The sequence below is a fragment of the Salminus brasiliensis genome, chromosome 14, assembly GCF_030463535.1.
Source record: "Salminus brasiliensis chromosome 14, fSalBra1.hap2, whole genome shotgun sequence".
In the NCBI taxonomy this organism is placed as follows: Eukaryota; Metazoa; Chordata; class Actinopteri; order Characiformes; family Bryconidae; genus Salminus; species Salminus brasiliensis.
The window spans coordinates 12,363,727-12,389,613 of record NC_132891.1 but is presented as its reverse complement, the minus strand read 5'-3'; the positions used below and the strand labels follow the sequence as shown (position 1 = coordinate 12,389,613).

The 25,887-nt window shown below is 42.1% G+C and overlaps 1 protein-coding gene across 4 annotated transcripts in view; it reads right to left on the bottom strand.

The window, feature by feature from the left end:
• Positions 1 to 25,887, bottom strand: part of pax7b (paired box 7b) — a 59,228-nt gene that overhangs the window by 14,594 nt on the left and 18,747 nt on the right. For all 4 annotated transcript variants that reach the window (XM_072656494.1, XM_072656495.1, XM_072656496.1 and 1 more), the window contains exons 5-7: positions 18,675 to 18,874; positions 10,447 to 10,612; positions 9,716 to 9,912 (exon numbers count right to left, since the gene is read on the bottom strand). In XM_072656494.1, coding sequence (XP_072512595.1) covers positions 9,716 to 9,912; positions 10,447 to 10,612; positions 18,675 to 18,874 — 563 coding nt within the window. The remainder of the gene's footprint in view (positions 1 to 9,715; positions 9,913 to 10,446; positions 10,613 to 18,674; positions 18,875 to 25,887) is intronic.

Below are 25,887 nucleotides of genomic sequence, written 5' to 3'. Positions count from 1 at the left end.
CGCCAAAAAAAAAAAAAGAGAGGGATGGGGGTGGGGGGACTGTAGGGATAAGGGGAGAGCGGTTGGCCTGTGAAATAGAGAAGAAGTAGAAAAGAAGCAGGAGGGGAATGGGGGAGGGGGTGGAGATGGAGATGGGCGCTCAGGGAGCCTTTAATTGTTTCAAATTAGGCATGTGATTGACAGTGACAGAAAGTGGGCATTGACAAGCTGGGCCCTGATGAGAACGATTAGCATGCAGCCAAACAAGCTGTCAGTTTTAGCAACACATTAGCTATGGGAAATACTGGGCATATGGCTCTTTTAACCCCTGTACGATAAGACAGACTCAAAACAGACTCTTTAATCAATGATTGATGGATTAGTAAAGACTGGGTGGTCTGATAGGATGCTACTACTGTCATCCTGTGCTGACCATTCCAAGGTTTGTACATTTATTTTATGCTATTTGGAAAGGCCAGCTTATGTGTACCTTTACATGTAGGTTTAGCATTTTGTGAAGGATGGACCAGTGAAATATAACAAAAGCTACCTTTTTTATGATATGACACATAATATATATATATATATATATATATATATATATATATATATATATATATATATATTATAAACCAAATAGTTTAATTTTAATTCATTTCATCAGCTAAAGCATTTCACAATACATCAAAATATGCCTTTTTCTCATTTTCAAATATTTTTTTGATCAATAAAGATCTTTTTTTAGCCCCCAAAAACAGAACATTCTCCTAAGCCAGCTCCTAAGCATCTCTAAGTGCTACAAGGCCTCTCGCTAACCAAAGGTTAATGCATACCTATTGGGTCGATGTGCAGCGAGAGAGTGCAGTGCAATCCGATTACTTTCTCAAATATGTTTGCGGCAGTATGGGATGAATTCGGGCATGTGGAACAAACATCCCCCTCTGACCTCTCCTCCTCAGTCACCTCGGCCTGGCTGTTTTCGCGCAGCCGCCTCCACTAAATTAAATGTCTGCTTTAAATGATTTTCACATGAGCGGATGAAAGGGTGAGGCACGGTAACTGGCTCCAAGAATAATGCAAGGTGGATGCAGGAGTAGGCGGAGATGAGGTGGGTGAGGGAGGAGGGAGGGGGGGTTGTTTGCTAAAAACAGCAGGCAGCAGGCACAGTGAAGAATGTCAGGTCAAATTGTTCTTGACAGTGTTAATATCGGCACCTCATAGAGATAATTACATGTAAATAAACAGTGAAATAGCTCTCAGCTGGAGACCGGGAGCGAGAGCAGAACTGTTAGTGTTAGCCAGCTGGGGACTCCGGCAGTGCTTAATGTGGAGAGAGAGAGAGAGAGAGAGAGAGAGAGAGAGAGAGAGAGAGAGAGAGAGAGAGATCAAGAGCAAGAGCGAAAGAGAGGGAGTGTGTGTAAACCATAAACCCACTGTAGCCCTATGTGTGTGTGTGTATATATATTTATACACAGGTCGAAGGGCCATTTATATGTGTTGTGTATAAATAAAGCCAATGCAGTGATGTAACATTAGCTAAGCTGCTAAACATGTAACCACATAAGACTGTAGAGCAAAGTCAGTGGCCGTTTTGTGAGGTGGTAATATAAATCACAGATTTTCATCTGTCAGGCTGCTATCTGGAACTAACACAAAGTATGCAGGGCAAGATGACCCTTCCTCCGAGGTGACCCTCCAAATTTGGTTGCTTGTGTAGATTCAGAAATTGTAATAGTGCTTTCAGCCCAGCTGCAAACTCGAAATATACACTCTTAGTAAACAGGTTTCTGTGTAATACCACAAAAAGATGATTTGGCTCTCTTTGGTGCTATATAGAACATTTTCTATTAGAAGAGTGCACATGTCCAATAGTACTAATAATCTATACACCTGCTTGACATAAAACATTCAGCCAAAATCCCTCTACTGTTAGGTCACCACATATCACAAGGTTGCATTGGATTTTGGACTCAATCTGTAAAGCGTTTTCCTAGATGACGTCTAGCGAGAGCTAGAAAGGCTAAATGATATATTAAGTTTAAATTCAATATTTCGCTTGCTGAGGGCAGCCGTTTGATGCCGCAACAAAAATGGCAACCTAATAGAGGGATTCTGTCTGTTATCAATAATAAAACATTTTGTTTAGTTTAGACATACTCTAGCATTATTAAAGATGTACACCAGATTGAGGCTTACATGTCTTACCAGTTAGGGTTCTCTTTAAAATAAAAGTCTGGAAAGTCTGATGGGTTTGTTTTGGAATGCATTGGTCTAGGAAAACTGGAGGAAGGATAGGGGCACAAGTCCTAAACAGTATGCTATGCCCTGAACTTTCTTACTCCTCAACCAACTCCATGACTTGATGATGTGAGGCATATTTTGTGGTTCTCCTCCAAAAAAGAAGGGACAGATTTCTCCAAAACAGGACAGCTGCTAAGCCATATGAAGAGCTGTTATGCATTCCATGACACAGGACCATACATTTTACAAAACTAATTTGTTCAGTCTTCATAATCTATAACATCAAATGACCTCAGACATATGGCAAAGTCATCTTTTATGAAAAACACACCCAATGCATTGGCACATGAGCAACCACTCAAGACGACAACGCTGTCAACGCTGAGCCCGTGCTCTTAAATAGGCAATATTTTTTTCAATCTAATAGTCACTTCCATTGCGTGGGACCACAGTGGAGTCTATGTGTTGGTCTCAGCCCGTCCCTACTTAAATCCTCATCGTCTAGGATTTGCTGAAATTTATATTGGCTGCCTCTGCAAGATAAATGTAAATCGCATTCCCTTATATTTACTATTTATCAGGATGCAACAGCTCACTTTCTGCGGGAAAATATCTCTCACCCGCACAAACACCCTTGAATTTAAATAGCGGGTTTTATTGTCCGTCGTAGCCTTTCATCTATGCAAGGGGAATAATGTTTCCTCTCTGGGGAGAGAGAGAGCGGAGAGAGAGGGAGCCAACGACGGCGAGAGGGAAACGAGAGAGGGAGGCCAGAGGACAGACCATTGAGCCAGCATTAAGAAAAAAAAAGTGTGTGGAGGGAGGGGATATAGAGGGTAGGGGGGAGACGGTAGTAACTCATTGTGACGGATGTGAAGAGGTTGGAGAGGCAAAGAGGGGAAGATGGTGATATGGCAAAGAGACTGGGGGAGTGGACTACAGAACACGTGTGGCAATTAAACCTGACTCCAAGTAGATGTGCTGGCCATTGCATGCATGTGTAAGAGCTGCATTAGGCCACAGCCATCAGTATTTAGACTAGAGGACTAGCAGAAAGTGCCCTTCCAGTATTCCTTAGTTCCTTCACTTCCTCATGTGCAGTAGGGATGTGAGATAATATTAGTATATTGAAGTATCACACAGTTTTGCGATACTGTATCGGTTCTTATAAACTCAGTATTATTTAGATATTAATTAGGTCAGATTCCACTGTTCTGACTATATAAAAAGTCCCCTTTTCTCAGACTTTATGAATATGATGGTGGTGTTTTTATACTATGACAGTTTTCCTAAAATGTGATTTAAAAAAATTGCAACATCACCATGCTTACAGTATTGCAAAACATCACGCAACCCCTGTATCATTATACAAATTATATTGACAAGTTCTTTCCAATACACCAACCCCAATTTCCAATACATAACTCCAAATGTGTTCAAATACTGCTTGTCCAGCAGCTACACCTCACCGGCTAAAAGTCCCACTGGACATGTGACAATTTACACATATAAGCCCCCTCCACCAGCAGAGTGGACACGGTGCCATTAAAATCCCACAGCAGTGGGGAGAGAACAGGGAACAGAGGGGCGCCTGCATTCATTTGTATTCACGTGACCTCGGAAACAGACTACCTGTGATTAATATGAGCATGGGGAGACTCCAATTCCACTCAGATCCGAGACGGCAAGAGGGAAGAGAGAGGAAGAAAGACAGAGAGAGAGAGAGAGAGAGAGAGAGAGAGAGAGAGAGAGAGAGAGAGAGAAATGAAATAAATTCATGCAGAAAACATTCCGCCAGTGGGTATGATTTAAATTCCCTGATTTTCTTGGCAGCTTTCAAGCAGGTCTCATCTCTTTTTTTCCAAAGCTTCTTACTTTTTAATTCTTGCCAAATTGAAACAGCATCTGTATTTAAGACGACTTCTAATTAACGAGCATTTTTCCTCCCCTGCTCTCAGAGTACAGGGAGGGATGTAAATATGTGCATTTATTAAGGCTTTTGATTTTTGTCGATGGATGGAAGTCAGTGCCAGCTGACGCCGTGCCCAGCGAGAGGCTTAATACGGCAGCCTTTAATAAAAACCTACCAGTGGAGATGAACTCACTCATTGACATGCAGGTGCACAATGTCTTGTCAAAAGCAGGAAAAAAAAAGAAAAGAAAGAACGTGAGGAGTGTGGAGCGAGTGAGCCAAAACTCAATCTTTTTTTCCTTCTTCTTCTCCTTCTTCCTCTTCTTCGTCCTACCACCCCCCCTCACCGCTCCAAACCCCTCCACGCACCTCCCCTCCTCACCCCCCAACCCCCACCCCCAAAAACATTTTCTTTTTTGGCAACCCCTGTGCAGGCTTCTTAAATATAATTCATCCAGTTTAAAGTGAGCGCGGTGCTAATGGGAGAGCGAGCGAGGTTTGAGTCCCCCCTCCCTTATCTCTAGCAGACAGTTGTCAGGAATCACTGGAGAGGCCTGGGCGAGCGCGCGGCGGCTCAGGCGCAGAGGCCTGGGGATATGGATCAAAGGGAGCGCTGGTGAGCACTGCTCTGCCTCTGATCCCCCAGCGCTGAAACCCAGCCTATTCGCTCTCCCTTCCCAACATCAAATGCTAGCCAGAGTTCCTTCATTCCAAAACACAAATCTTCCAACTGCAATGGAAGAACAAAATTACATTCTATTCCACCACACGCTTCCCCCCTCCACCACCACCATCACCATCACCACCACCTCCTCCTTTTGACTTCCATTACCAGTTTAAGGATATGTTTGTTGTTCATTATTTTTCTGACAGGTTGTTTTCTCATCACTGTCAAAAGTCAAAAGCTCAGTTGCTTATGTTTCGACACCAGAGCCAGCTGCTCTTTGCTTTATCTGCACATTTCATGACAAATGGAATGGCAGAAAATATGTAGACTTACTCTACATGGACAAAAGTATTGGGACACCATTATGTTCATTGTTTCTTTCAAACATGAAGTGTATTGAAAAAGAGTTTATCCTGTTTTGCTAGTGTAAATGCCTCTACTGCCGAGAGAAGACTTTTTATTAGCTTTGGAGCATTGCTGTGAAGATTTCATTGCATTCAGTGACAAGAGCATTAGTAAGGATGCTGGATGATCACCACCCCACCTCATCCCCAAACTCCCCAATTCATCCCAAAAGTACTGGTCAATAGAACACAGATCCGCTTTATACCCCTGTAGCCCACACCTGGCATTAGGCATTCATTAGAAGAAGTGTCCACAAACATTTGGACCTATAGGGTATATAAAATCTTTTCATCTTTTGCAATGTTACCATTTCGAATATAATCAATAATCGAAATACGTTTTTGTTATCACAGTGGCGTCCTGCAAGCCACCTGCAGGCCATTAAAGTAAGTCAACTGTATAAAACCTGCATGTTGACGGTCTTCAGTCGAATAAATTTACTGCATGTTCTCAACTTTGGATCTGTGTGTCAGCATCTGGATGATGTTGAATTATGTTTTGGCTACATTGGAAGATCCAAAAAAGGAAATATACTAACATGGATGAAATGAATAGGCATTCTGTCCAGTTTCCTGCTTAACCGGTATATAAAAATAGCATCAAGGGCATAAGAGGAAATGTCACTTGCTACTACACTGTTAAATGTAAGATCCTTAATGAACTTTTGGAGGTTCTTTGGTTTGAAACTGTGGAGGAACCTTTTATGGTGCTTTAAATAACATTCACGAATAGGTTTTAGAAAAAAAAATGTTCCTTGAAGGTTCTTCACCTTAAGAGGTTCCTCCACAGTTTCTGAAGAGCCAAGCATCTTATACCTTTTAACGGTGTACACAGAAACACGATTCACTAAATTGAATTTGGCAGTCAATAAGCAGACATTTCAGAACATTTCTATTGGTCCACTCAACATGAAATTTGTGCAAAGAACTGATCGCTAATTCAAATTATTGCAAAAAGTGAAAAATGTGCTTATATTTAATGTTTAATGAGTTAATTTTATGTTTGTTTCAGTTAAAAATGTAAATGTATACTATTTAATATAAATTATGTGCTGTGAGTCCTGACCTAAATCACAGCACTGACCTATATAAATCCATTTTTCCACGATAGAAGCCCTTTAATAGGGATTAATCCTGGAACAATGGTCGCCAAAAGGAAACTATTAAGAGCAATGGCAAACATATGAGTTATACCATGTTTTTCAGAGGTGCGGTGAGAAAGTGTCTGCCTGGCGAACGCTGAGTGTGAACAGAGAATGTGCACCTGTTGGTATAGTGAGCCCAGCAGGATTTGGTTACAACCTGGAAACCTGCCATCAGAGTGTGTTTACTGTGAACCATGCAGTTCCCTCCACTCCATATTGATAACAAAGCAGTCTGTCTGCACCTCAGATGAATGGGAGAGTGCGGGCCTCCTGCAAATCACCACGGATGTGCTACTGCTGCAGAAAGCCTCATGACGAGGAACCCACACTGTTCCACCACAAGAACATCACACAACAACTGCTTGAACGCAGATTTTCTCAGTGATCAATGGATAGAACTGTCAGTCACACGTGCCATATGTAAACATGCCTTTGAAGGGGGCGCTCTGTTAAACATACTAAAATCAATGAGGCACACAAATAAATGAAGAGCTTGCTCTTGTAAATGACAGTGGGCCATTATATTGCTTTGAAAGGAACAGCTTTGCATAACTTTGGGGTATGAAGTCATGAAAGGACTGGTTTGCTGGGGAATATTCCAAAACTAACAAACAAAAACAAACAGGACACAACAAAAAGCCCTCTGTCAATGTGTGCCCCTAGTCCAACTCCATCTGTCAAGGCTGAATAAAACAATATCTAATGTCATCCTATGCATAAGTCTAGTTACATATTTCGTTTATGTACATCCTCCTCTGTTTAGTATGGATATATACAGAGACCCCTTTCTTACACTACAGTACATTAAAGAGCATCTTTTCTGGATCCATATTGTTGTACAGGTCCATCATTATTATTTATTTTGATTACTATTTCTGAACAATTTGCTTTCCATTCTACAATTCAGTGCACTCTGATGAATAGTGGGAGGGGGCGATGTTTAAAGAAACAGAAAGGATGTGACAGATTATGGAGAAAATCGAGCCGTACAAAAACAAGCTTGTATGGGACAGCTACGTGGCCTCCCTACAGCTGAGAAGAAGAGAGGCATTTTGGTCTTGTGGGGCACCGCCGGTTCTTTCATGGATATTGAAGCACAGTGTGATGGTTGGCCTGAACTATGGTACTCCTGTCAAAAAGAACATTAATTTTTCCCACAATAAGGCCCTGATGGACTAGCCACATGTGCCATGTGCACAAGGGTGAAAGGGTAAAGAGTGGGCCAGCAGGAGGGGGGGGGGCAGGGGGAGACATGCTCACAGAATAGAGATGGAGGGGAAACAAATCTCAAGCATAATCAGGTTTATACAGACATAAAAATACTGTCCTCATAAGCACCAGGAGTTTGGCTCTTAAATTTGAAAATTGATTTCATCACATTATATAATATGTAATATTACTCTAAACACATAATGTCACTGTCACACAAAAACAACCTTGTATCTCAAACAGCAACTTTACAGGAGTAGCAAAAACTTTCAATGGAAGTCAATGTAACAAGATTTGATGAAGTTATTTTGGAGCCTTTCTATTGCATGCAGAAATTGTAACAAAATGTGAAGGACAGTTGACAGATTATGTCAGAAATTGAGATACAAGGTTTTTGCATGACAGTGAATATATAAATATATATTATATATTTATAAAACCTTTCATACATTGACTTCCATTGAAAGTTTGTTTGTTTTTTGCAAGGTTTTTGTGTGAGTAAAATATCCAAAGTGGCCAAATCTGTAAACAAAATAATTGATCTTTTATTTCCTTTTTGATACAAAAAAATCTAAAGTATAAAGAGAAAAAAGAGGGCCCTTTTTAATAGAAAAATAAGCCTATCCATATTGAATGTGGCTTGAATAGGCAGAATGGTAATCCGCAGTGTAAAACAGGGGAGGTTATTTTATCTTTTTTCCCTTTTATGGTGTGTGGAAGGAGTCATTTCCACAGCGGGCTGGGAACAGTCACATTAATAAAAAAAAGCCCGCCATGTTCCTGATATTTATGCAGGTTTGCAGCAAGAGCATTAGGCCTTAAAGCCCCTCCACTATGATTAACAATCAAACATGCTGAGAAATGCCTGTGTTATCCCCCAACTCTCCACTACAAGAGAAAATCTCTTTTTTGTCATCAAATCCCTAATTCTTTCTTCTCCACGGAAAAAGAGTAATACCAGTTTCCAATCTGCTTTAAGAAATTTTGGTGTATGCATGTGCGCGTGAGTGTGTGTGTGTGTTTGGGGGGTTGCACTAAAACGTGTGTGAACGAGGGGGTAATTGCGGACAAACTCAGCATTGAATTTCATTTTCAACTCCTTATACACCATTTCAATCTTATTTTATGCTTGTTAGTCAGATCTTGTTGCTTATGGTGGGCAGAACTGCCCGGCCCCGGTGCGTAATTGCTTATAATTTACTCCTCACCACTGACTGGCATCAGTATTAGCCGTTTTTCTCACACAGGAATCTTCCCCAACCGCTATGGGTGGCTTTAAACACTTATTGTTTGAAGAATAAGGACAGCATTCAATTTTTCACAGCACACAAAATTTCTCCCCAGGCAGCGTCAGTGCAAAATGACAAAGCCAGATTTCCGCTATTGCCTCCCTTTTTAAGTGATTGACCACCCAAATTGAATTATGATAAAATATATATATATATATATATATATATATATATATATATATATATATATATGTATTAGGATTACACAAAGACGTCTACATCACAACTGACCAGGAGATGGACAAAGACAGGCCTGACCACTGGCCTACGCTCAACAAACCATGCTAGAGCTAGAACACAGCCGCACAATACTTTCCAACTGCTGATTAGTTTGTTACACTTAATTAGAGCATCTTGACTTTCTTAAACATACATTAACTCCAGAAAATTACTTGCAGACAATTAGATGAATAGGCTAATTAGTTTGGTGTGATTATTTCTTTTCTCCGTGAGCCACAGAGCTGCTGGTTCCCTTCCCCGCTTTCATTATAGAGCTCCGGATTTGTTCTCTGCAGGGTATCCGTTATTGTTCCAAACTGGAGCTCTAATGTCTTTTGAATCAAACTATTATTACTTGTTTTAATTAGGAGAGTGAGTGAAACAGAAGGATATTAATTACAAAACATTATCTTCAAAACACCTCAGTGGCACAAGAGGATATCCACTATTTAAAGACAAATTCTTTAAAAAGAACTTCTAAGTCTGCCTGGCACCCGAGAGACGCACTTAATCGCAAGGCAGACATGGCAGCAAACAAAGCATATGCCCTTTTATCTGCAGAGAGGTCTCGTAATTCCACTTGAGAGACTCCTTGACGACTAGCTATAGAGCAGAATATTTACACACTTTGGTCAATGACCCTTACTAACCTGCGGAGAGAGCCCATTGTTGACAGGGTTCATGGGGTTGCTGGATGCCGACTGGCTCATGAAGGTGTCGGTGTAGCTAGAGAAGCTGTGGCGATTGGATGAGAGGCCGTAGGCGGAGCTGCTGTCGCTCGAGAGGCCGCCCTGGTGCATGGTGGAGGGGGGCAAAGGCTGCGGCCGGTGCACGGTGCTAGTGCCATCTGCAGAGATCCAAGTAAGTGCAATTATAAAGGGGCTCATACTAACTCCAGGCTGTTAAATCCACTGAATCATCGCAAAGTCATTGATAAAGTCTATTGCTATTAAAAGCAACAATCTCACTTTATATTTATATATAAGTGTCTATAATAACTATGTAGTTATTAATAACCCTGCAATAACAATGTAACTAATGGTGATGTAGTTATAAATGGACTACAGCATTTAGGTTATTACACAAGTGCATGAGCTATAACAGGAATATAATTACCCTCATCCTATGACACATGTACATATGGATTATTAATGTGTAGTTAGTAATAACACCTTATACGAAGTGGAACCCAATGCTATGTTTTAGGACAAGCCCATTTTTTTATATCCCCTTGGTGTTTTGATTTTCTGTTTTATTATGAAGTAATAAACAGTTAATGCCAAGAATAACTAGTTTAAGATTTGTTCGCATCCAGACACTTGTTATTCAGTGTAATTTGCAGAGAAATATGGATTGGTTTGTAAATTGAGGACAGACTTACCCTGTGACAGTGTGGTAGAGGGGTAAGCAGGCTCAGGGAGCTGGTATGTGGGCAACGTGGGCATGCCTGTTCCTGGAAAGCCTCCTGGTAACAGGTGGTTGAAGGCAGCGAGCTGATTGGCTCCAGCTTGCTTACGCCACCTGGCTCGTCGATTGCTGAACCACACCTGCAGATGAAAAAATCCTGATAAGCATACAGCGTAAGAAAGGTAAAGCTTAGTTGAGGGACATGGCAAAAAATTATTAGAAAACAGAAAATACTCAGATATTATTATATTATTATACTCAGATTTTTTTTTTATCCACACAAACCAAAAATATAAAAAGCACATCTTATGATTTTACACAAAAAAAATGCCCAAGGAGCAGTGCAACATTGTCATGGTTTCAGACTGTCTTTGTATTGTGAGCTATTTAAAACAAGAGGCCAGCCAGTAACCTGCTGTATCAGGCCGGGGCCCGGGACCTGCCCCTGTGTATGCAAAAGAGAGAATGACATTGATCTATGCCTCTGAGGAGCCATTCTTCAGACTTTAATACACTGGCAGTGCAGTTAATCTACTGTTGTTTTTCAAATGGGCTCGGCTATTGTGAGAGGTAGTGAAAGACGGGGACAATGGCCCCTCGATGAATCAGGACACAAAAAGAGGGCGTCCCTTTTAAACAGCTCCTGCAGAATGACGCTTTCAGCCAGGGCATTGATCAAGGGGACTAGAGCAGACATACTGTATGAGCACACACTCTTTCTCTGTGTCCCTTAACCTCTTTGGTTCCTCTTGAAGCTTTGTACACAAAAAATGAGTGAAAGCCTTTTTTTAAAGGGAATTCCGTAAAAGGGAATTCTGTGTATTATTTGCAGCTTTAAAATAAAAGAAGGCATACATCGTTGCTGTCATGCAAAAGTTCTTTTATGCCATATTTGACTTAAATTTGACACATTGGCACATTGTATCAAAAATGCATGATGAATGGACCAACATGAATGCTCCAAAAATATTTTTACATTTACTTCCATTGAAATTTAAGAAGCTTTTCTCATTGTCCTATAAAGCAGTTTTAGAGATATAAGGTTTTTGTGATGGCAAAAATACATAGTGAGCTTGCAGCAATGGCATTGCTCTAAATTGGAGCAAAAACTGTCAATTAAAAAAAGTTAATAAAATGAAATATAAACACATGCTGTTCCTTCTGGACTAAGGACCTGTAAATTAAAATAAGCTTCAAAGATCTACCAAAACAGTAAAAGCAGATTCCTCATGTTCTTTGCAGTTCTAGGCGGAACTAAACCATCAGATGAAGGAACAGGACGATTGAGCTGTAATGTGAATCAGCCTAAAGGCACAGAAACACCCATCTCTGGCGTCATAAATTACCCTTATTAACCCACCAGGGGGCTAATTAATGGTTATTGCTTGTGGTTAGGAATTACCAGCATGTGTTAAATACCATAACTACATCACCGGTATAGCTCAGCACAACATCAAAAGAACTCCTCAAGTTTCATTTCCTTTTACAGTACATCAGAAAATAGCACAAGGTTGGTGATCATCCTGTTTACCATCTCTGTAGCTTGCCTCAAACACTGCCCCTCCCTATCAGGGTGCAGCTCGCTATGTCATTGTTAGCGTTGGCAACTCTAAGACCCTTCGCATAAAGCTAGTAGTCCCACTTACATGAGTTCCACTTGCTCTACATGTAGTAGGTAGAGGATGGGCCTTGGTATTAGCGAGAAGAGGGAAATAGTCCAGGGCATTAGGACGTGCATATCTGAGGGTAAGGGGCTAGAGTGACTGCTCCGGCACTCAGTGGCCCTCGTAAGAAGCTTGGTGGAAGTAGGCCTTGCTCAATGCTCCACTCTGCAACCTGGTGACAAAGGCACCTTGAGCAGGGATTTTCTCTCTTCTGCTCTCTCTAATTCCCCCCTTCTCCTCATTTGCCTGTCAGAGGAGGCACACGCGGCACTCGACACAGCTGAGACAGCAAGTGGGGGCTGGGAAGTCATTTTGTATTTCTTCAAAGAGTCCCCCCCCCCCAAAGAGTGAATGGGAGGTGTAAAACAGGAGGTTTAAGAAGCAGGACAACTTCAACTATGGTGGAAGAACCTAGCTCTGGCCTGGGGTGGGTTGGAGGCCAAACATACATTTTTGAGAAGGTGCAAATGTCCCATGCTAACCCTGGCCCATGCTGTAGCAGCAATGTGTCCTCTGAAATAAACATTCAGTATATTCATGCAGAATTATGTAGCATTTTTACTTACTAGCTTCAAAAGCATGCTGATGCTCACTGACCTGCATTAATGAGAGCAGCACCACTATCATTGTTTTTTCTGGTTCAGCACGTCACTAACTGAACAATGTAACTTTAGCGAAGTGTTTGGAATTTACAGAGAACATCACAGAAATTTGGTTTATACATTTCCTGAATCTGTAGAGCCCACCCTTTCTCTCATCATGTCTAACTGGTAGATTCATATGTCCATCATCTGCCTCTCATCTGTAATTGGTGGACTCATACTTCTGTCTTCTGCCTCTCACCATTTATACACTATCAGCCAGAATTTCTAAAATCTGACTTAGATTTTGCAGGCTCAGAGTATCTCTTCACACAGCGCTCTAGTGCTCACACATGTGCCCTTATTATAGAGATGGCTGAGATGCCATGCTATTCTATTTTGTATGATCCATGTATTCGCCTTTTTCTGCTGTTGTTTGGAATTTCCAGTCATTTTGGATCAAATGGTTTATGGTATAGTATCATTCCAACAGGCTATTTAATATTATTTAGATCTATTTAGAGCATAGCTAACTAGCTTTCAAACACAAGGCACAATAATTGGAATGTAGTGGGACACCATATTCAATGAAGAAGAGGACCTGCGTCTATGGTTGAAGGTGCTAAAATTCAAACGTCCACCCAAATGTCTGTACATCTGCTCTCACCATTTAGTAGACGAGAAACTCAGTAATGAAGCTCCGGTGAAGTGGACGCGTCAGGTGCTTGTGAGGCTGTCAGGAAAGGCATTAGCCTAAGAGCTAAACTTATGGCCTCATAAGCACCTAACGCTTCTGCTTCACAGGAGATTCATAACCGAGCCATTTCTCTCAGTAAGGATGTTCTGGTGTTTCCCCTCCACAAAATGGTAAGAGCATACGTTTGGTGGAAGTTTTAAGATTAGCACCTTCAACCATATAATATAGTAATATATTAATAGTGACACCCACTAACTGATCATATTATACAACTCGTTTTGTACGTTTATTATCGCTGTGGTTACAATCTTCTGTTAAAAACAAAAACTACCCCCACTGTTGTTTAATGAAAAAATAAGATAAATATGACAAATAAACTCCACAATTAGCTTCATATGGCTGCTTCGTACATAGCTAGCATGCTTTTTCTGGCCAGAAGCCATTCTGTCTGTGCCTGAAACTTGCCTTAAAAAGCTTAGAACATCTGCCCCTTTGGTACTGAGATAACAGAAGTGGAAAAATTCAATATACCCTCAATCACCCGGCAAAGCAGAATGGAGTGATGGGGAAAGACAAAAAGAAAGAAGGCAAATGGAAGACAAATCTGATTGTTCTGTGCATTTCCACATGAGAGATGACAGTTGGGCCAGCTGAGGTACGCTGGCTCTGTCAACCATCCTCATCCAATATCAATCAGTCAGGTCATCCTATCAATCCCTCCTCTCTCTCTCTCTCTCTCTCTCTCTCTCTCTCTCTCGGCAGTCACTGGATGGCGGCTATATGTCTTCCTAGGATTACTGCACATGGGTGGGGGCATTGGGCAGTGGGCACGTGGAACGTAGAGGAGTAAAACCTGGCTAACGTGATTGAATTTCACAGCAAAAAAGTAGAACATAGCAGTGGCTGAGAGGCGTAAAAAAGCCCCACATCAATCTCGGAGGCTGTGTGGAGAGGGCTGGCGGGCTGATGGTCAGGGGGCACAGCGAGCCTGGGTCTGGCTGTGGCTGGGGTGATCTTAGGGCCAGGGCAAGTACAACCACACAAAGGTGTGAGGTCACCGTGTGATAGAGGATAGTAAAAACAGGCCCCTCTCTAGGAATGCCTTCTGCGAACCCGATTTTTACTGCACCCATATGTTACGGATGGATTGAGTAATGCTGAAGTGTGCACACACACACATACACTCACACAGAGTCATGCTTCTCCCTTTATGTAAGGCCTTCTTTTGTCGGATGTTCCCATTCTGCCTGTCTTGTTAGGATCAAGCGGAGGACTATTGGCTCCAGATTTTCCCGGGATCAATCATGGCTCATGTGATACGATTCCCCAACAGGGGAGCTGACACTTGTGGCCTGGATGTCTTGTATCCAGACTGGATCAAAGAATGTCAGTGCAGACAGGGGAAGTGAAGACAGCACTATGTGTTCAGCATGTGGAAGGACTCTGCTCTTACTCTCTGTTTTTTTATCAGATGCATGTACAGTAACATGCCTTACTACATTTTAGGCCAGCAAGCTGCAGCTTGACCACCGATTTCTTAGGCATGCAGAGAAGCTCTGGTTTTACAAGATCCCACTACACTGCTACATTGTGTTCAAATGCTGTGTTTGATGTGCTTACAGCTGTTGTGGTGTGGTATTGGTCTAAGCAATGTCACAGCTTAAACTTTGCAGAGCTGTTTTTTTTTTTTTTTTTTACCATACTCGATGTGCTATTTAGAGCACCAAAGCTTTACCACCTGACCCAAAACAGAAATAAATATAGGGAAACATAAGGAAAACCAAACCAAATACATGGTGATTATTAAAACTTTCAAAACACTGAATTCCAGAATTCTGCTGAAGTCTCCAAATTGTAGAACCACCAAAACATTACTGCTACTAAAAAAATACATCCAACACTACATATGGACAGTACCAGTCAAAAGTTTGGACATCATCATCTGATCATCATCTTAAAACCATTTGATCTAAATGCTAGGGTGACCACACTTTTGGTTTCAAAAAAGAGGACACTGGAGACAAATTATCCACCTAACTATGTTGGATACCCCCCCCCCCCCCCCCCCCGATGATCAACCAGATGTGTCCAAACTGGTACTGCATGTGTAATCTACATATTGTCGGTTACAATCAAAAAAGTCACATTTTTGAAATAGCAGCAACTTGTAATGGAAGTCAGTGATGGAACATTTCTATTGGTCTTTTATTATGACATTTAGACACAATATTAAAATCAAGGGCCATATCCAATTTATATTAAATAAGTGAAAAATGACAATACATTGTGATGGCTGCGTGAGGAGAAGTTATGTAAGTTAGGTAAGTGTTGTGATATAATTCATTTTTGAACCACCTACAAACAATTGCATCTGTTAGTTTGCAATCTATACATTGATAAAGAAATAATGCACACATTCAAATCAAGAAAATTCAATCCATCTTCTTATCTTCTCCTTTATCCATTTACCCTGGACAAGGCTGTACATAAAACATAAAAACAACAGAGAACAAACACTCACTTTCAGTATGAGAGTAATTTAACCATACTGTTGTAAAAAAGACACAACACTCCTTTATCCTCACGTTCTCTCTCTGACATTTTTCCATCAATGGGGAATTCTCCATGCTGTCACAACAGCGAACCAAAGACATAATTTCTCTGTCCTCAGCGCAACTGGCCTATCTGTCACTGCTGGTGGAATCCTGCTTAAATCTCCATCTGGTGGTACAACAGTGTAGTCATGTTTCTAGAGCAGTGGCGGGGGGAGACAGGTAGTCATGTTGTATGACCTGGAAGTACTTAGCCCCGTAGTTAGTCAGATATGGATCGCTTCCCATCATTTGTCCCGCGGGACTGCAACGCGACTGCAGCACGAGAAAGAGTAATTACTCAGCAACAGCGGCTGATAACGACAAGGAGATAAGCTTAAACTTAAGCTACTGCTCAGCACTACCAATATCCTTACTCTATTGCTACCCGCTGTCTTTCTTCTTCTGTCTGGGCAAAAGAACACCCCCTGCCCCCCCTCCTTTCCTCATTCTTCCTCTGTCTTTTTGTCTGACATCTGGATACTGTGTCAGCGCAGCTGTGCTCAAGTGGGTTGACACTCAGGCCATAGGGTCTGCCAAAAGCCAAGAGGGTCAGACACCTTCCCCACCACAAAAGCAATGACCCCAGCGCACTGGCATGTCCATCTGAGCCTGCCTCGGCCAAAGACTCACACATGCACTCACAGGGTATATATACATACATACTGTGTATACATATACAACCACACGCACACACACAAGCAACCATCAGTGACACAAAACATACTGGGTTATTACAATCTATGTTTAATAACCAATACAATTATAGTGAACTGGTATGGCAATGTATTTAATGTCCCTTTTAAAAAATACCATAACAAAACCACTATATGGATTCAATCTACAGTTTAATCACATGATATTAGCTATTTAGCCAGAGAACATGCAAATCAAGTCCAAAAGGCAAGCCCTTCACTTAGCACTAATGTTTGCCCACTTGTCTCATTTGCATCAGTTGCAGCGAAGCATACAAAAGGGCCAAATGCCCCATTGGGAGCTTTTCAGTGGCGGGATATTTGGCCTCAGCCTCTAGCATGGCAGGGAGATCATCAGGGTCTGCAACATTGCCAAAAGAAACTCTCTCTGCTAAATAGACCCACTCCACAAACTGCTGCTACTGAATGCTGCGATGATATGGCTCTGTCAGTCATCATCACAAACACCATACGCACTATCCTTGAGCTGATCTTTCCAATCAGAATTACTCTAGTCTGACTAAATGACCCCTTATATATCCCCTGACCTGAGGTTCAAAATCAGTTTTGGATTGGTGACATTTTCTCATAAACATTTCTCACTTCAACCCAAGTGGCATAAACTGTAATTTTTTCCTGAGTGAGCGACCAGAGAGTGAGAAAGGCCCTGGAGAGGAAGCATGAGTGAAAGTTGGCTGGAACCTAATTTAGTCTGAGAAATAAAAGGAGCTGAGGAGCGAAAGGGACAGCTGCAGTTTAATTGCGGAATTTGGTAATGATAGTCTGTGTTTTTCTTTCTACTCTATGCCCAACATCAGACACTCGGAAATAAAATCACTTCAAGTCAACAGCCTGGAAACCATAGCGTCTAGTAAACCTGTCCTTTTTAACTATATAATGTGGTAACATATATGATGTCCAATACTGTTTCATGAATGTGTAAGACTAAAGGTTTTCAGGCCAGAATGCAGAGGTGTCAGAGAAGGGAAGCCACACAGCTGAGGTAAGGAGTCATGTTTTCCCTTTTTTTCTTTTTTTTTCACTAGCTCTTGATTGATTAATGTTGCTTGTGGAGAAGGGCTTCCCAGGAGAGCGTGAGGGATCCTCTCTGATATGCAGCAAATTTTACAAGGAGCAGCGGTGGGCTTGAAAGTGGTGGGAAGAGAAGATCTCAGCCAAGAGCTGGAGTGAGAAATCCGTCAGGAATGCACTCCTGCTCATTTCATCCCCCTCCCCTTGCCCACCACAGCTGTTGCTATAACTCTACTGTAGTTTCCCCTTCGCTCGCTCGCTATCCTTGCAACCGGGGAACTGTCAAAAGCAACTGGAGGAGAGAGAGAGAGAGAGAGCAAGGAGGGATCCATTGCACAGCTGAGCTTTAGCAGAGGTCAATCAAGTGGACGTAAATGGTTCCCTTGCATCATTACTGTTCACTGGTAGACATGAACAAAGAGTTTTCATAAAATGACGCAGAGCTGCGATCAAAGTTCCTACTTGGATTTAAAAATCAAGGACGTAGCTCTCAACACTTCTTTTCTCCTTCTCAGAGTTTCTCATTCTGCAATTAAGTAAACTGCTGTGCAACGTCGGCCTCCAGAAGAGATGAAAAGAGGCAAATGTAAGAGTATGTTAAAAGATAAAGGGGGGGGGGCTCTAGTGAACTGAATGCCTGCTCACATTTCGGCCTTCTGATGTATTTTTTTAAAGTGTTTTTTGGGATGAATCTGTATGTTACACTCAAGCTGGATCAAGCTGTGAACCACAGCTGCACAGACCTTGTGACCTCTCATTGGAAGAGTTATCCAACGTCCCTATAGTGAGAGACAATCACCCACTTAAATAAGTGTTTGAATTACGGTGATTTGCACACATAAATCACTCTGCTATTGATATATGGAAACCACTTTTGGTAGCCTAACAGGTACAAACAGAGACAGACCAACAGCAAAATGAAGTGGAATAGCAGCTTGGCACCTGTACACGAGCTTCGGTCAGTTTGGTCCTCTGGGCCAACTCCTCTCGGGTGTAGATGTCGGGGTAGTGTGTCCTCTCAAAGGCTTTCTCCAACTCCTCCAGCTGCTCCGCGGTGAAGGTGGTGCGGCTGCGCCTCTGCTTCCTCTTTAGCGGCAGGTCCGGCTCAGAGTCCACGTCCGAGCCTTCGTCCACACGGCCCCCTGTTACAGCCACAAAATGCAAGAACTTGAGACTATGGCCTTTAAAAAAGGTATAAAAATCTCTTCTAGCTTAAGACATATTTAATCAGCCATGTTTGGATGTTTGGGTTATGGCATAATGTCATCTAAAAAAATTGACAAAAACATGTCATCAAATTATGTTGTTCAAATGTTATTTTGTTCTATTATTTTTTCATCAAGGCTAACTAGCCCCTGGGGATTAGCTAACTTAGCTAACTAGATGGCTATCATTCACATGAATGCCATTCATGTTAGGTAATTTTTATTTTTTAGAAACTGTAGCACATGCTGACACAGATTAAGTTAAGTATTACGTTAAGTTAATTATGATCGGAAGTAAATTTAAAGTGAAAGTAAGTTTAACAAGCGCTACACTAACTACATAGCTGAATTAGGCTAAGTTTAGATAAATTAGTGGATAAAGTATATCAGTGCCATGCATTAAGTCTAAATGAATATAAGTGTGATTAAATCGGTGCAACATTATTCCATACAGTACAGTACACCGCCAAATTCATTTGATTAGCAAGCTCATTGCTGCAACCCTGGTGATGGTTAAAAGATAGATGTATGTTGAAGTTAAACTGACCAGCATGCAAGTACTAATATCAGACACCACATTAGTTTCCTTGAAATTGAGTTTAGCATGAAGTTTAAATGATGCTAACCCAATGGCTACGTCAACATATGTTAGCTACATTAGCCTTTTAGATTCAGTAAAAGGTAAAGAAGCACAAATGTTAGGGCTGACCAACTATTTGTGGTAATGAGAAAATTGTGTGATTTTTGGCAGAATCTTTGCTTTACCTAAAAATTCTAAATTGACACGACAATGCCACACATTTCCAAGCGCCTGCAGCATCATTATTACAAGTCAGTCTTAACCAACTGCTTTATTATCATAAATCATTTCCTCCTGTCAGATTTCAATGCAGTGGGGGAATGCTGGGAACGCACTGAGAGGAGGAACGGACGACAAGGAAACTGAAATGATAACGGCTTCATGTGGCTCTCAAGCAAATATTATTGCAATGTGTGGTTATTTATATGAGAAAGGCTTTTTGTAAAGGCAATCCCGCGTGTGTACACAACCCAACTGGCCCTGAGGCCATGATGGAGTGGTGGGGGGAGTTAATCTTAGCAGACCACCTTAGAGATCCATGTAGCACTATTCTTCTGCAAAGGGCCCGGGGCACTGAAACAAAACTGGCACTGCCTAAATATTTGCAGTATATTCTTGTGTTTGTTTTATTAAACTGGGCCCACAATATGTCCTCCCTGTTTTTAAAAAACTGACAGCAGCAGATTATCTGTCAAACACAGCTCTCCATGTCAATTACAGATAACACTCTGTCGCTATTCGGCGGCTCGTTGGAGGAGCGCTTTGAAATGGAGAAAAGAATGAGACCAAATCAGTCAACTGATAGAAACAAGACGGGTGTGGGTGGTAATTCGAGGACGGCTTGAATGCACACGAAATTACAAATTAGCATATCGTTCATGTGTGCAGCAAAAGCATTTGACAGTCTTTATTTATTGAATCATTATTTACTTCTGCGGCAAGTCCGGGCATTCGTTAATGAAATGTTATTCCAGGTGTTCTGCAGGTTCTGAGGAACGTAACGCAGGTAAACAACTGTTATGGTAACAAAGCGCATTGGAATTGTCAAAAAAATATATGTAAGCAGCTCCACCAGTGGCTCCCTTGAAGACAGAGAAGAGATAAGTCTACTTTCTCTCTATTCTTTAGGTCACGTCAGGAGCTTTCAACCATCCCACAGAGGCAGAAAAGGTCTTAGAGACCATCTTTACCATTTCATTTGAGTTTATTCCTTATTTATTTCCAGTTTGGGCAGCGCTAGGCTGATCCTCCAAAAATCCCCCTGGCAGCATCAGGGGCCCAGTGCCGCAGACACAGGCCTTAATCCAGGCCATGACTCCCCCTACCCGTCCCCCACCCAAAATTTAAGCCATTCCACATTAGAGACGGCTGAACCCTGGCTCCTCATTGGCCGACGCTGGCAGGGGCTTCCCAGGCTGCCTCTTCTGAGGTAGGGGGGCTGATTATGGAAGACAGAAGTGGGCCCTGAGCTGCTCCACAGCAAACAGCCTGACCTGTATTGCTCCCACTTCTCCACTCTGCTCCACTCAGCCCTGGGCCTAGGGCTCATCCCTTTTTCTTTCTGTCTCACTCTCTCTCCCTTGTTCTCTCTCTTGCTCTCTCGCCCAGCCCAGAAGCTGCGAGTGATACGCCTCTACTTTAATGATGGTTATTATTTTTCGCCACCCTTTGTGCCGGCGTTTGGCGTGGAAATGCCCAGCAGGAGAAGGGTTCGCAGAGGGCTAGATTAGGGTTTAAAGGAGCCATCTGCCCATAAGCTGCAGGCGAAACGATTGTACCGAATGATACAGTTTAATTAATCTGGGACAGGAACGGATGGCTCTGACCCTGCCTGCCACTTCCTGCTCAGCAGCAGTGGCCTGCTTGGTCTGCAGACAGCCAGAGCTACATTCAAGCATGGTCACCACTGTTTATGATGTGACACATTAACAGTAAATGCAACAGACAGCAAAAAAGGGTAGCTTCCCATTTTATGTAATTAGAGCAACCTGTCAGTACAAAATGAGCTCAGGGAATTTAGGAGTGATGATTACAGCGGCTCCTGTTTGCTCCTGTTCTGACTCTGAGCATGTGCTGCCAGAGGGGACAACAGGGAGGTGAGTGTAAGGCTGAGCGGTGTTGGAAAAATACAGATGAAAAGGTCAATGTTTAGCTCAAGGGCCACACTGTGGCATAGTTAGTGCTATCCCTGCTCTAACCCATCAGCTCATTGTCAAGCCTTTATTATATAGAAAACATTAAAGCCTGCACTGCAGCCCTGGCTCTGTACAACACAACTACTACAGCATGTTTCTCAAAGCTCGCATATTGGCTATAAGACTCTTACCAAAACGTCAATGTACTTACAGCGATATGCACAGCCATTAAACAAAAGTATTTGACTGAAAATGCTTAAATTAGTCAACTAATGAAGGAAACAACCTTTGTTAAAAATAAATTAAATGTTGGACATTTACGTTAATGACGTTTTCCAATTCAAATATTTCTTAGTCCTTTTGAAAAGAGGGGTTCTGGTCTTCATAAGCTTATCAATCGCATTTTCTGAAATAAAGTCAATGGGCTTATAAGAAACACAAGGGAGCCCATTTACTTAAGGTGCCTGGGGCCAATTTTTATTATTATTATTATTATAAATAATACAAACCTGCTGACTATGTTAAAAGAGATGGATCATTCAGTTCACATATAAACTAAAAATCCATATTAAAATACTACATTAACTTATATTATATTATAATGGGCTTTTTAGAAGATTTTCCTCTATATGGTTGGCCACTGTATGCTTGCAGTTGAATGCAGGTCATACTGTGTTAATATGACACACATGTATTTTAGACACAATCATTCTACAGTTTTGGCAGATTTGATAGTCATTTCTGTTAGTTGTTATTAGTTATTAGACATTCTTGAATCCTCTGCATGGGCTTTTTGAGAAGGATGTAACTATAGGAGTGTGACTCCCTTGCTTTAGCTTCTCATGTTCTTATTGTTGATCATTTCAATACCAGAAAGACATTTAGTGACTATTACTATAGCTACTGACTGAAGCAGATTTTTATGTGCAATGACTAATAGTTCATAGATGGTTTCTAGAGGGTTACTGGTGGATAAGAGTAAAAGTTGGGCATTATTGGTGGTCCGAAATGACCAGTTGTGGCACCTGTAAAGTTAAGAACTGGCACTAGTCTGTCAGAAAACTCAAGGGCAACCTCAGATTCTGAAACTCATGTGTGCTAGCCTTTGTTTGTTTGCATGCGTTTATGTGGAGAACGTATGTTGAAATAGGCCAGGAAAAATCAAGTTCCAAATGCTACTTAAATAAAGGAGCAACAATGAGGGAGACGTCAAAGTGGCTCCGACTTCAGGCCAGCGCCGCAGTTTAATTAAACAAGGAATTACAGGATTACACAGAGACTCTCATTACAGGCCACTTGAGGAGTCTTCTGGTGGCTGTCTTTTTGTCTCCCAAAGCTCACGCTCCACAGTTCTCAACGGATTACATGTGGCCGTAGGACATGAGGCCGCATTAATTAAATCAATTCCTCTGCCTTTTCTTTTTACAAAGATGCCTTTTTCCCCAAAGTAACCACCACCCCCTCCTCCTCCCAAACGGCGAGGTAAAAATATACTCGTATACAAACAGGAGGACCCCATACATGGGTCGCATATCCCTTTGTTGATTTTAGGAGAGATTGCGACAAAGCGATTTGCCTTTAACTTGCCATGACAACACTTGAGGCCGGCGCAGTGGTCTATAGATCACTTTCCAAAGGCACCTCCGAAACCTAGGGGTGGCCGCGAGCTTTCATTTCAGAGACAGCATGGAATTTATTTGTTCTCGTCTACATGCTGCTGGATTTAAAACGAGGGGAGAAAATCCACCAATATCCAGCTTTGCTTTGCATCACCAACCCACATGGTTATCTGGGCAGATTTGGTCCGAGTGAGAGATTGCTCTTCTTAATGTTTGTGATCACCATGCCTCAACTTCTCTCCCTCTCTCTTTCTCTCTCACTCTCTCTTTTATTCTAAACCCCCACCCCACACGACTGAATAAATAACAAAAAATAATAATAATAATAATAAAAAGGAAAAAATGGAGAGCCAAATCTAAGCAATGCAATTTGCAGAGGCCAGAAGCTTGGAGAGGAGCGCATGCGTGACTGATGAGTATGTATTCTGCCACATCTCATCCTGCCCTGGTCACAACAATTACAATGTCATTTAGCTGCCCTATCACAGTGCATGAGGAGCACCTCGGTTGGGCCTGTGCTGCCCGATAAAAAAGAGAATAAGTTTGACAGCACGCTCCTGCTGAAGGTCAGCCTCTCCCTCTCACTCTCTCTCCTGCTCTCTGTCTCTCAGTATAATGAAGACAGGATTATGGTAATGAAACAGACGCTGATGCAGATACGCAGCCTAAACCTGAACCTCATCTTTGTCTCGGCGAGAGATCCCACGATTGGCATGCTAAGGTCCCATCACACAAATGGGACCATGGAAAGTTCCCAAGATATGGCGAATGTGCTATGGCATAAATGGGACGAGCGAGACACATGCCGCTCTAGAGTAAGGTGAATGGGAAAAGATATATCATTTTTAGAAGCACTAATCAAACCATTCAGAGATAATGTGGAATCCCATGATTGTAATAAAATGACAAATGTAATTCCATTTAAAAGTTCAAGGGATGTTGATAAAATGCTCAAGCATTTATCATGAAACGAGAGCTTAATTAAGAATTACAGAGAGTACATTATTGCTTAGACTTCCTCCAGGGTTCACTATTTTGTCAAATACCGCATCACAGGGAAAATGAGCTAACTCAACTGAAGATCATGCTAATTAGAAAAATGATCTGAAAATGAAGCAGTGATGTTTACTTCTATTCGAGAGAACCTTCGTCACACCCACAAGACGCTTACATTACAAATTCCCTGCCTTGTCGCATTTCAAATCATTTGAATCCTATTAATTATTCAAGATGGGTTCTCCCAATGGAACTGACATAACTTGCAGAGTAGAACTCACACAGGGACAATTAATTATATCACCATCAAAGAACTGCGCTGATGTTTCAGAGCCATAACTTCAGCTGCAAGCGAGTTGTAAAACCATGCAGTACCCAGACAGATTAGCTGGCAAAGTGAAAAGCTGTAACAGTCCTACTTCAGATGCACAAAGCGCATTCATTACACAAAGTGTCTGATTGAACTTTGTCAGCGCTGGCGTGGAAGGCGCGTTAAGAGCGGCTGAGCCCAGGACTGTGATTAACTGCTACGGGCGAAGAATGACTGGGGGGCCAAGGAGAAGTCATGACCACCCAACACAAGCTCCTCTCTTCCATCCTCCTCATCAACCTCCGACACCAGCAAAGCGACCAGCAGATGGGATATTCATCATCACGGCCACACTCGGCCTCTTTGCTCCTCTCGGCCCTCTTTTCATTCCCACTCTGGATCAGCCGCTCCTGCCCCGGTCTCTCTGGAGCGCTTTGGTCAGCTAAAAGGCCTGAGGAAATGTAGCCCTCCACAGCTGCACATTCCTAAAAGGGCACTGCACTTAGCACGGTGGCAAACATTTACGCATTTGTCTTCATCAGGCCTGGCAGTCTAAACAACATTAGAACCAGGACTGTGTCACATATTAGCTGGGCCACACCATTCCTCCCCTCATTTACAACTAGAGGCGATTAGCAAATTAGAGCAAAGCATTTGGCTCTGGTGAACCATGTACTGGATGTTAATGAGGCATGGCGAGGAGCCTCAGTCAGCATACTGTACCCTCAATTTGATGGACATTATTTCAGACCTAAAGTGACTCCTCAGAAGACCACCCCCTGCTTTTAAGGAGCCAATTCTAACACAAGTGTTTGTAAAGGAAGAAAACAGATGGCATTCTTCCATTCCGCGCAAATTCGCCACAGAGGAAAATCCACTCATTACAACTGAATCATCCTCAGCTCTGCCACACAATAAATTCAAACCACCACTATCCATTTTCACTTAAAGGGTACAACGCCAAAACGACTGAAAAGTTCTCATCGCACTCTGTAATCTAACTCCAAACTCTCACTAGTTCCTCTCTCTTTTGTTTTCACAGTTGTTCCTCCATCCTCTTTATTGGTCAGTCAGAGAAAAGAAAGAGGGAAGGAACACTGTACAAACACACTATTATAATCACCTATCTTTGACATGCATCTGCTGCAGAACAATCCGCATGGCTTCAGGGCTGGATTGAAGCCGACCTGCCGCTCCTAACGTCTGCGGAGGATCTGAGGCAGAGATACTGCTCTTCTGAAGCGCAGCAGCAGCAGCAGCGGGAGATGGAGGAGCTCTTTGGCTGCAGGACATGCACTTGATTATGCAGA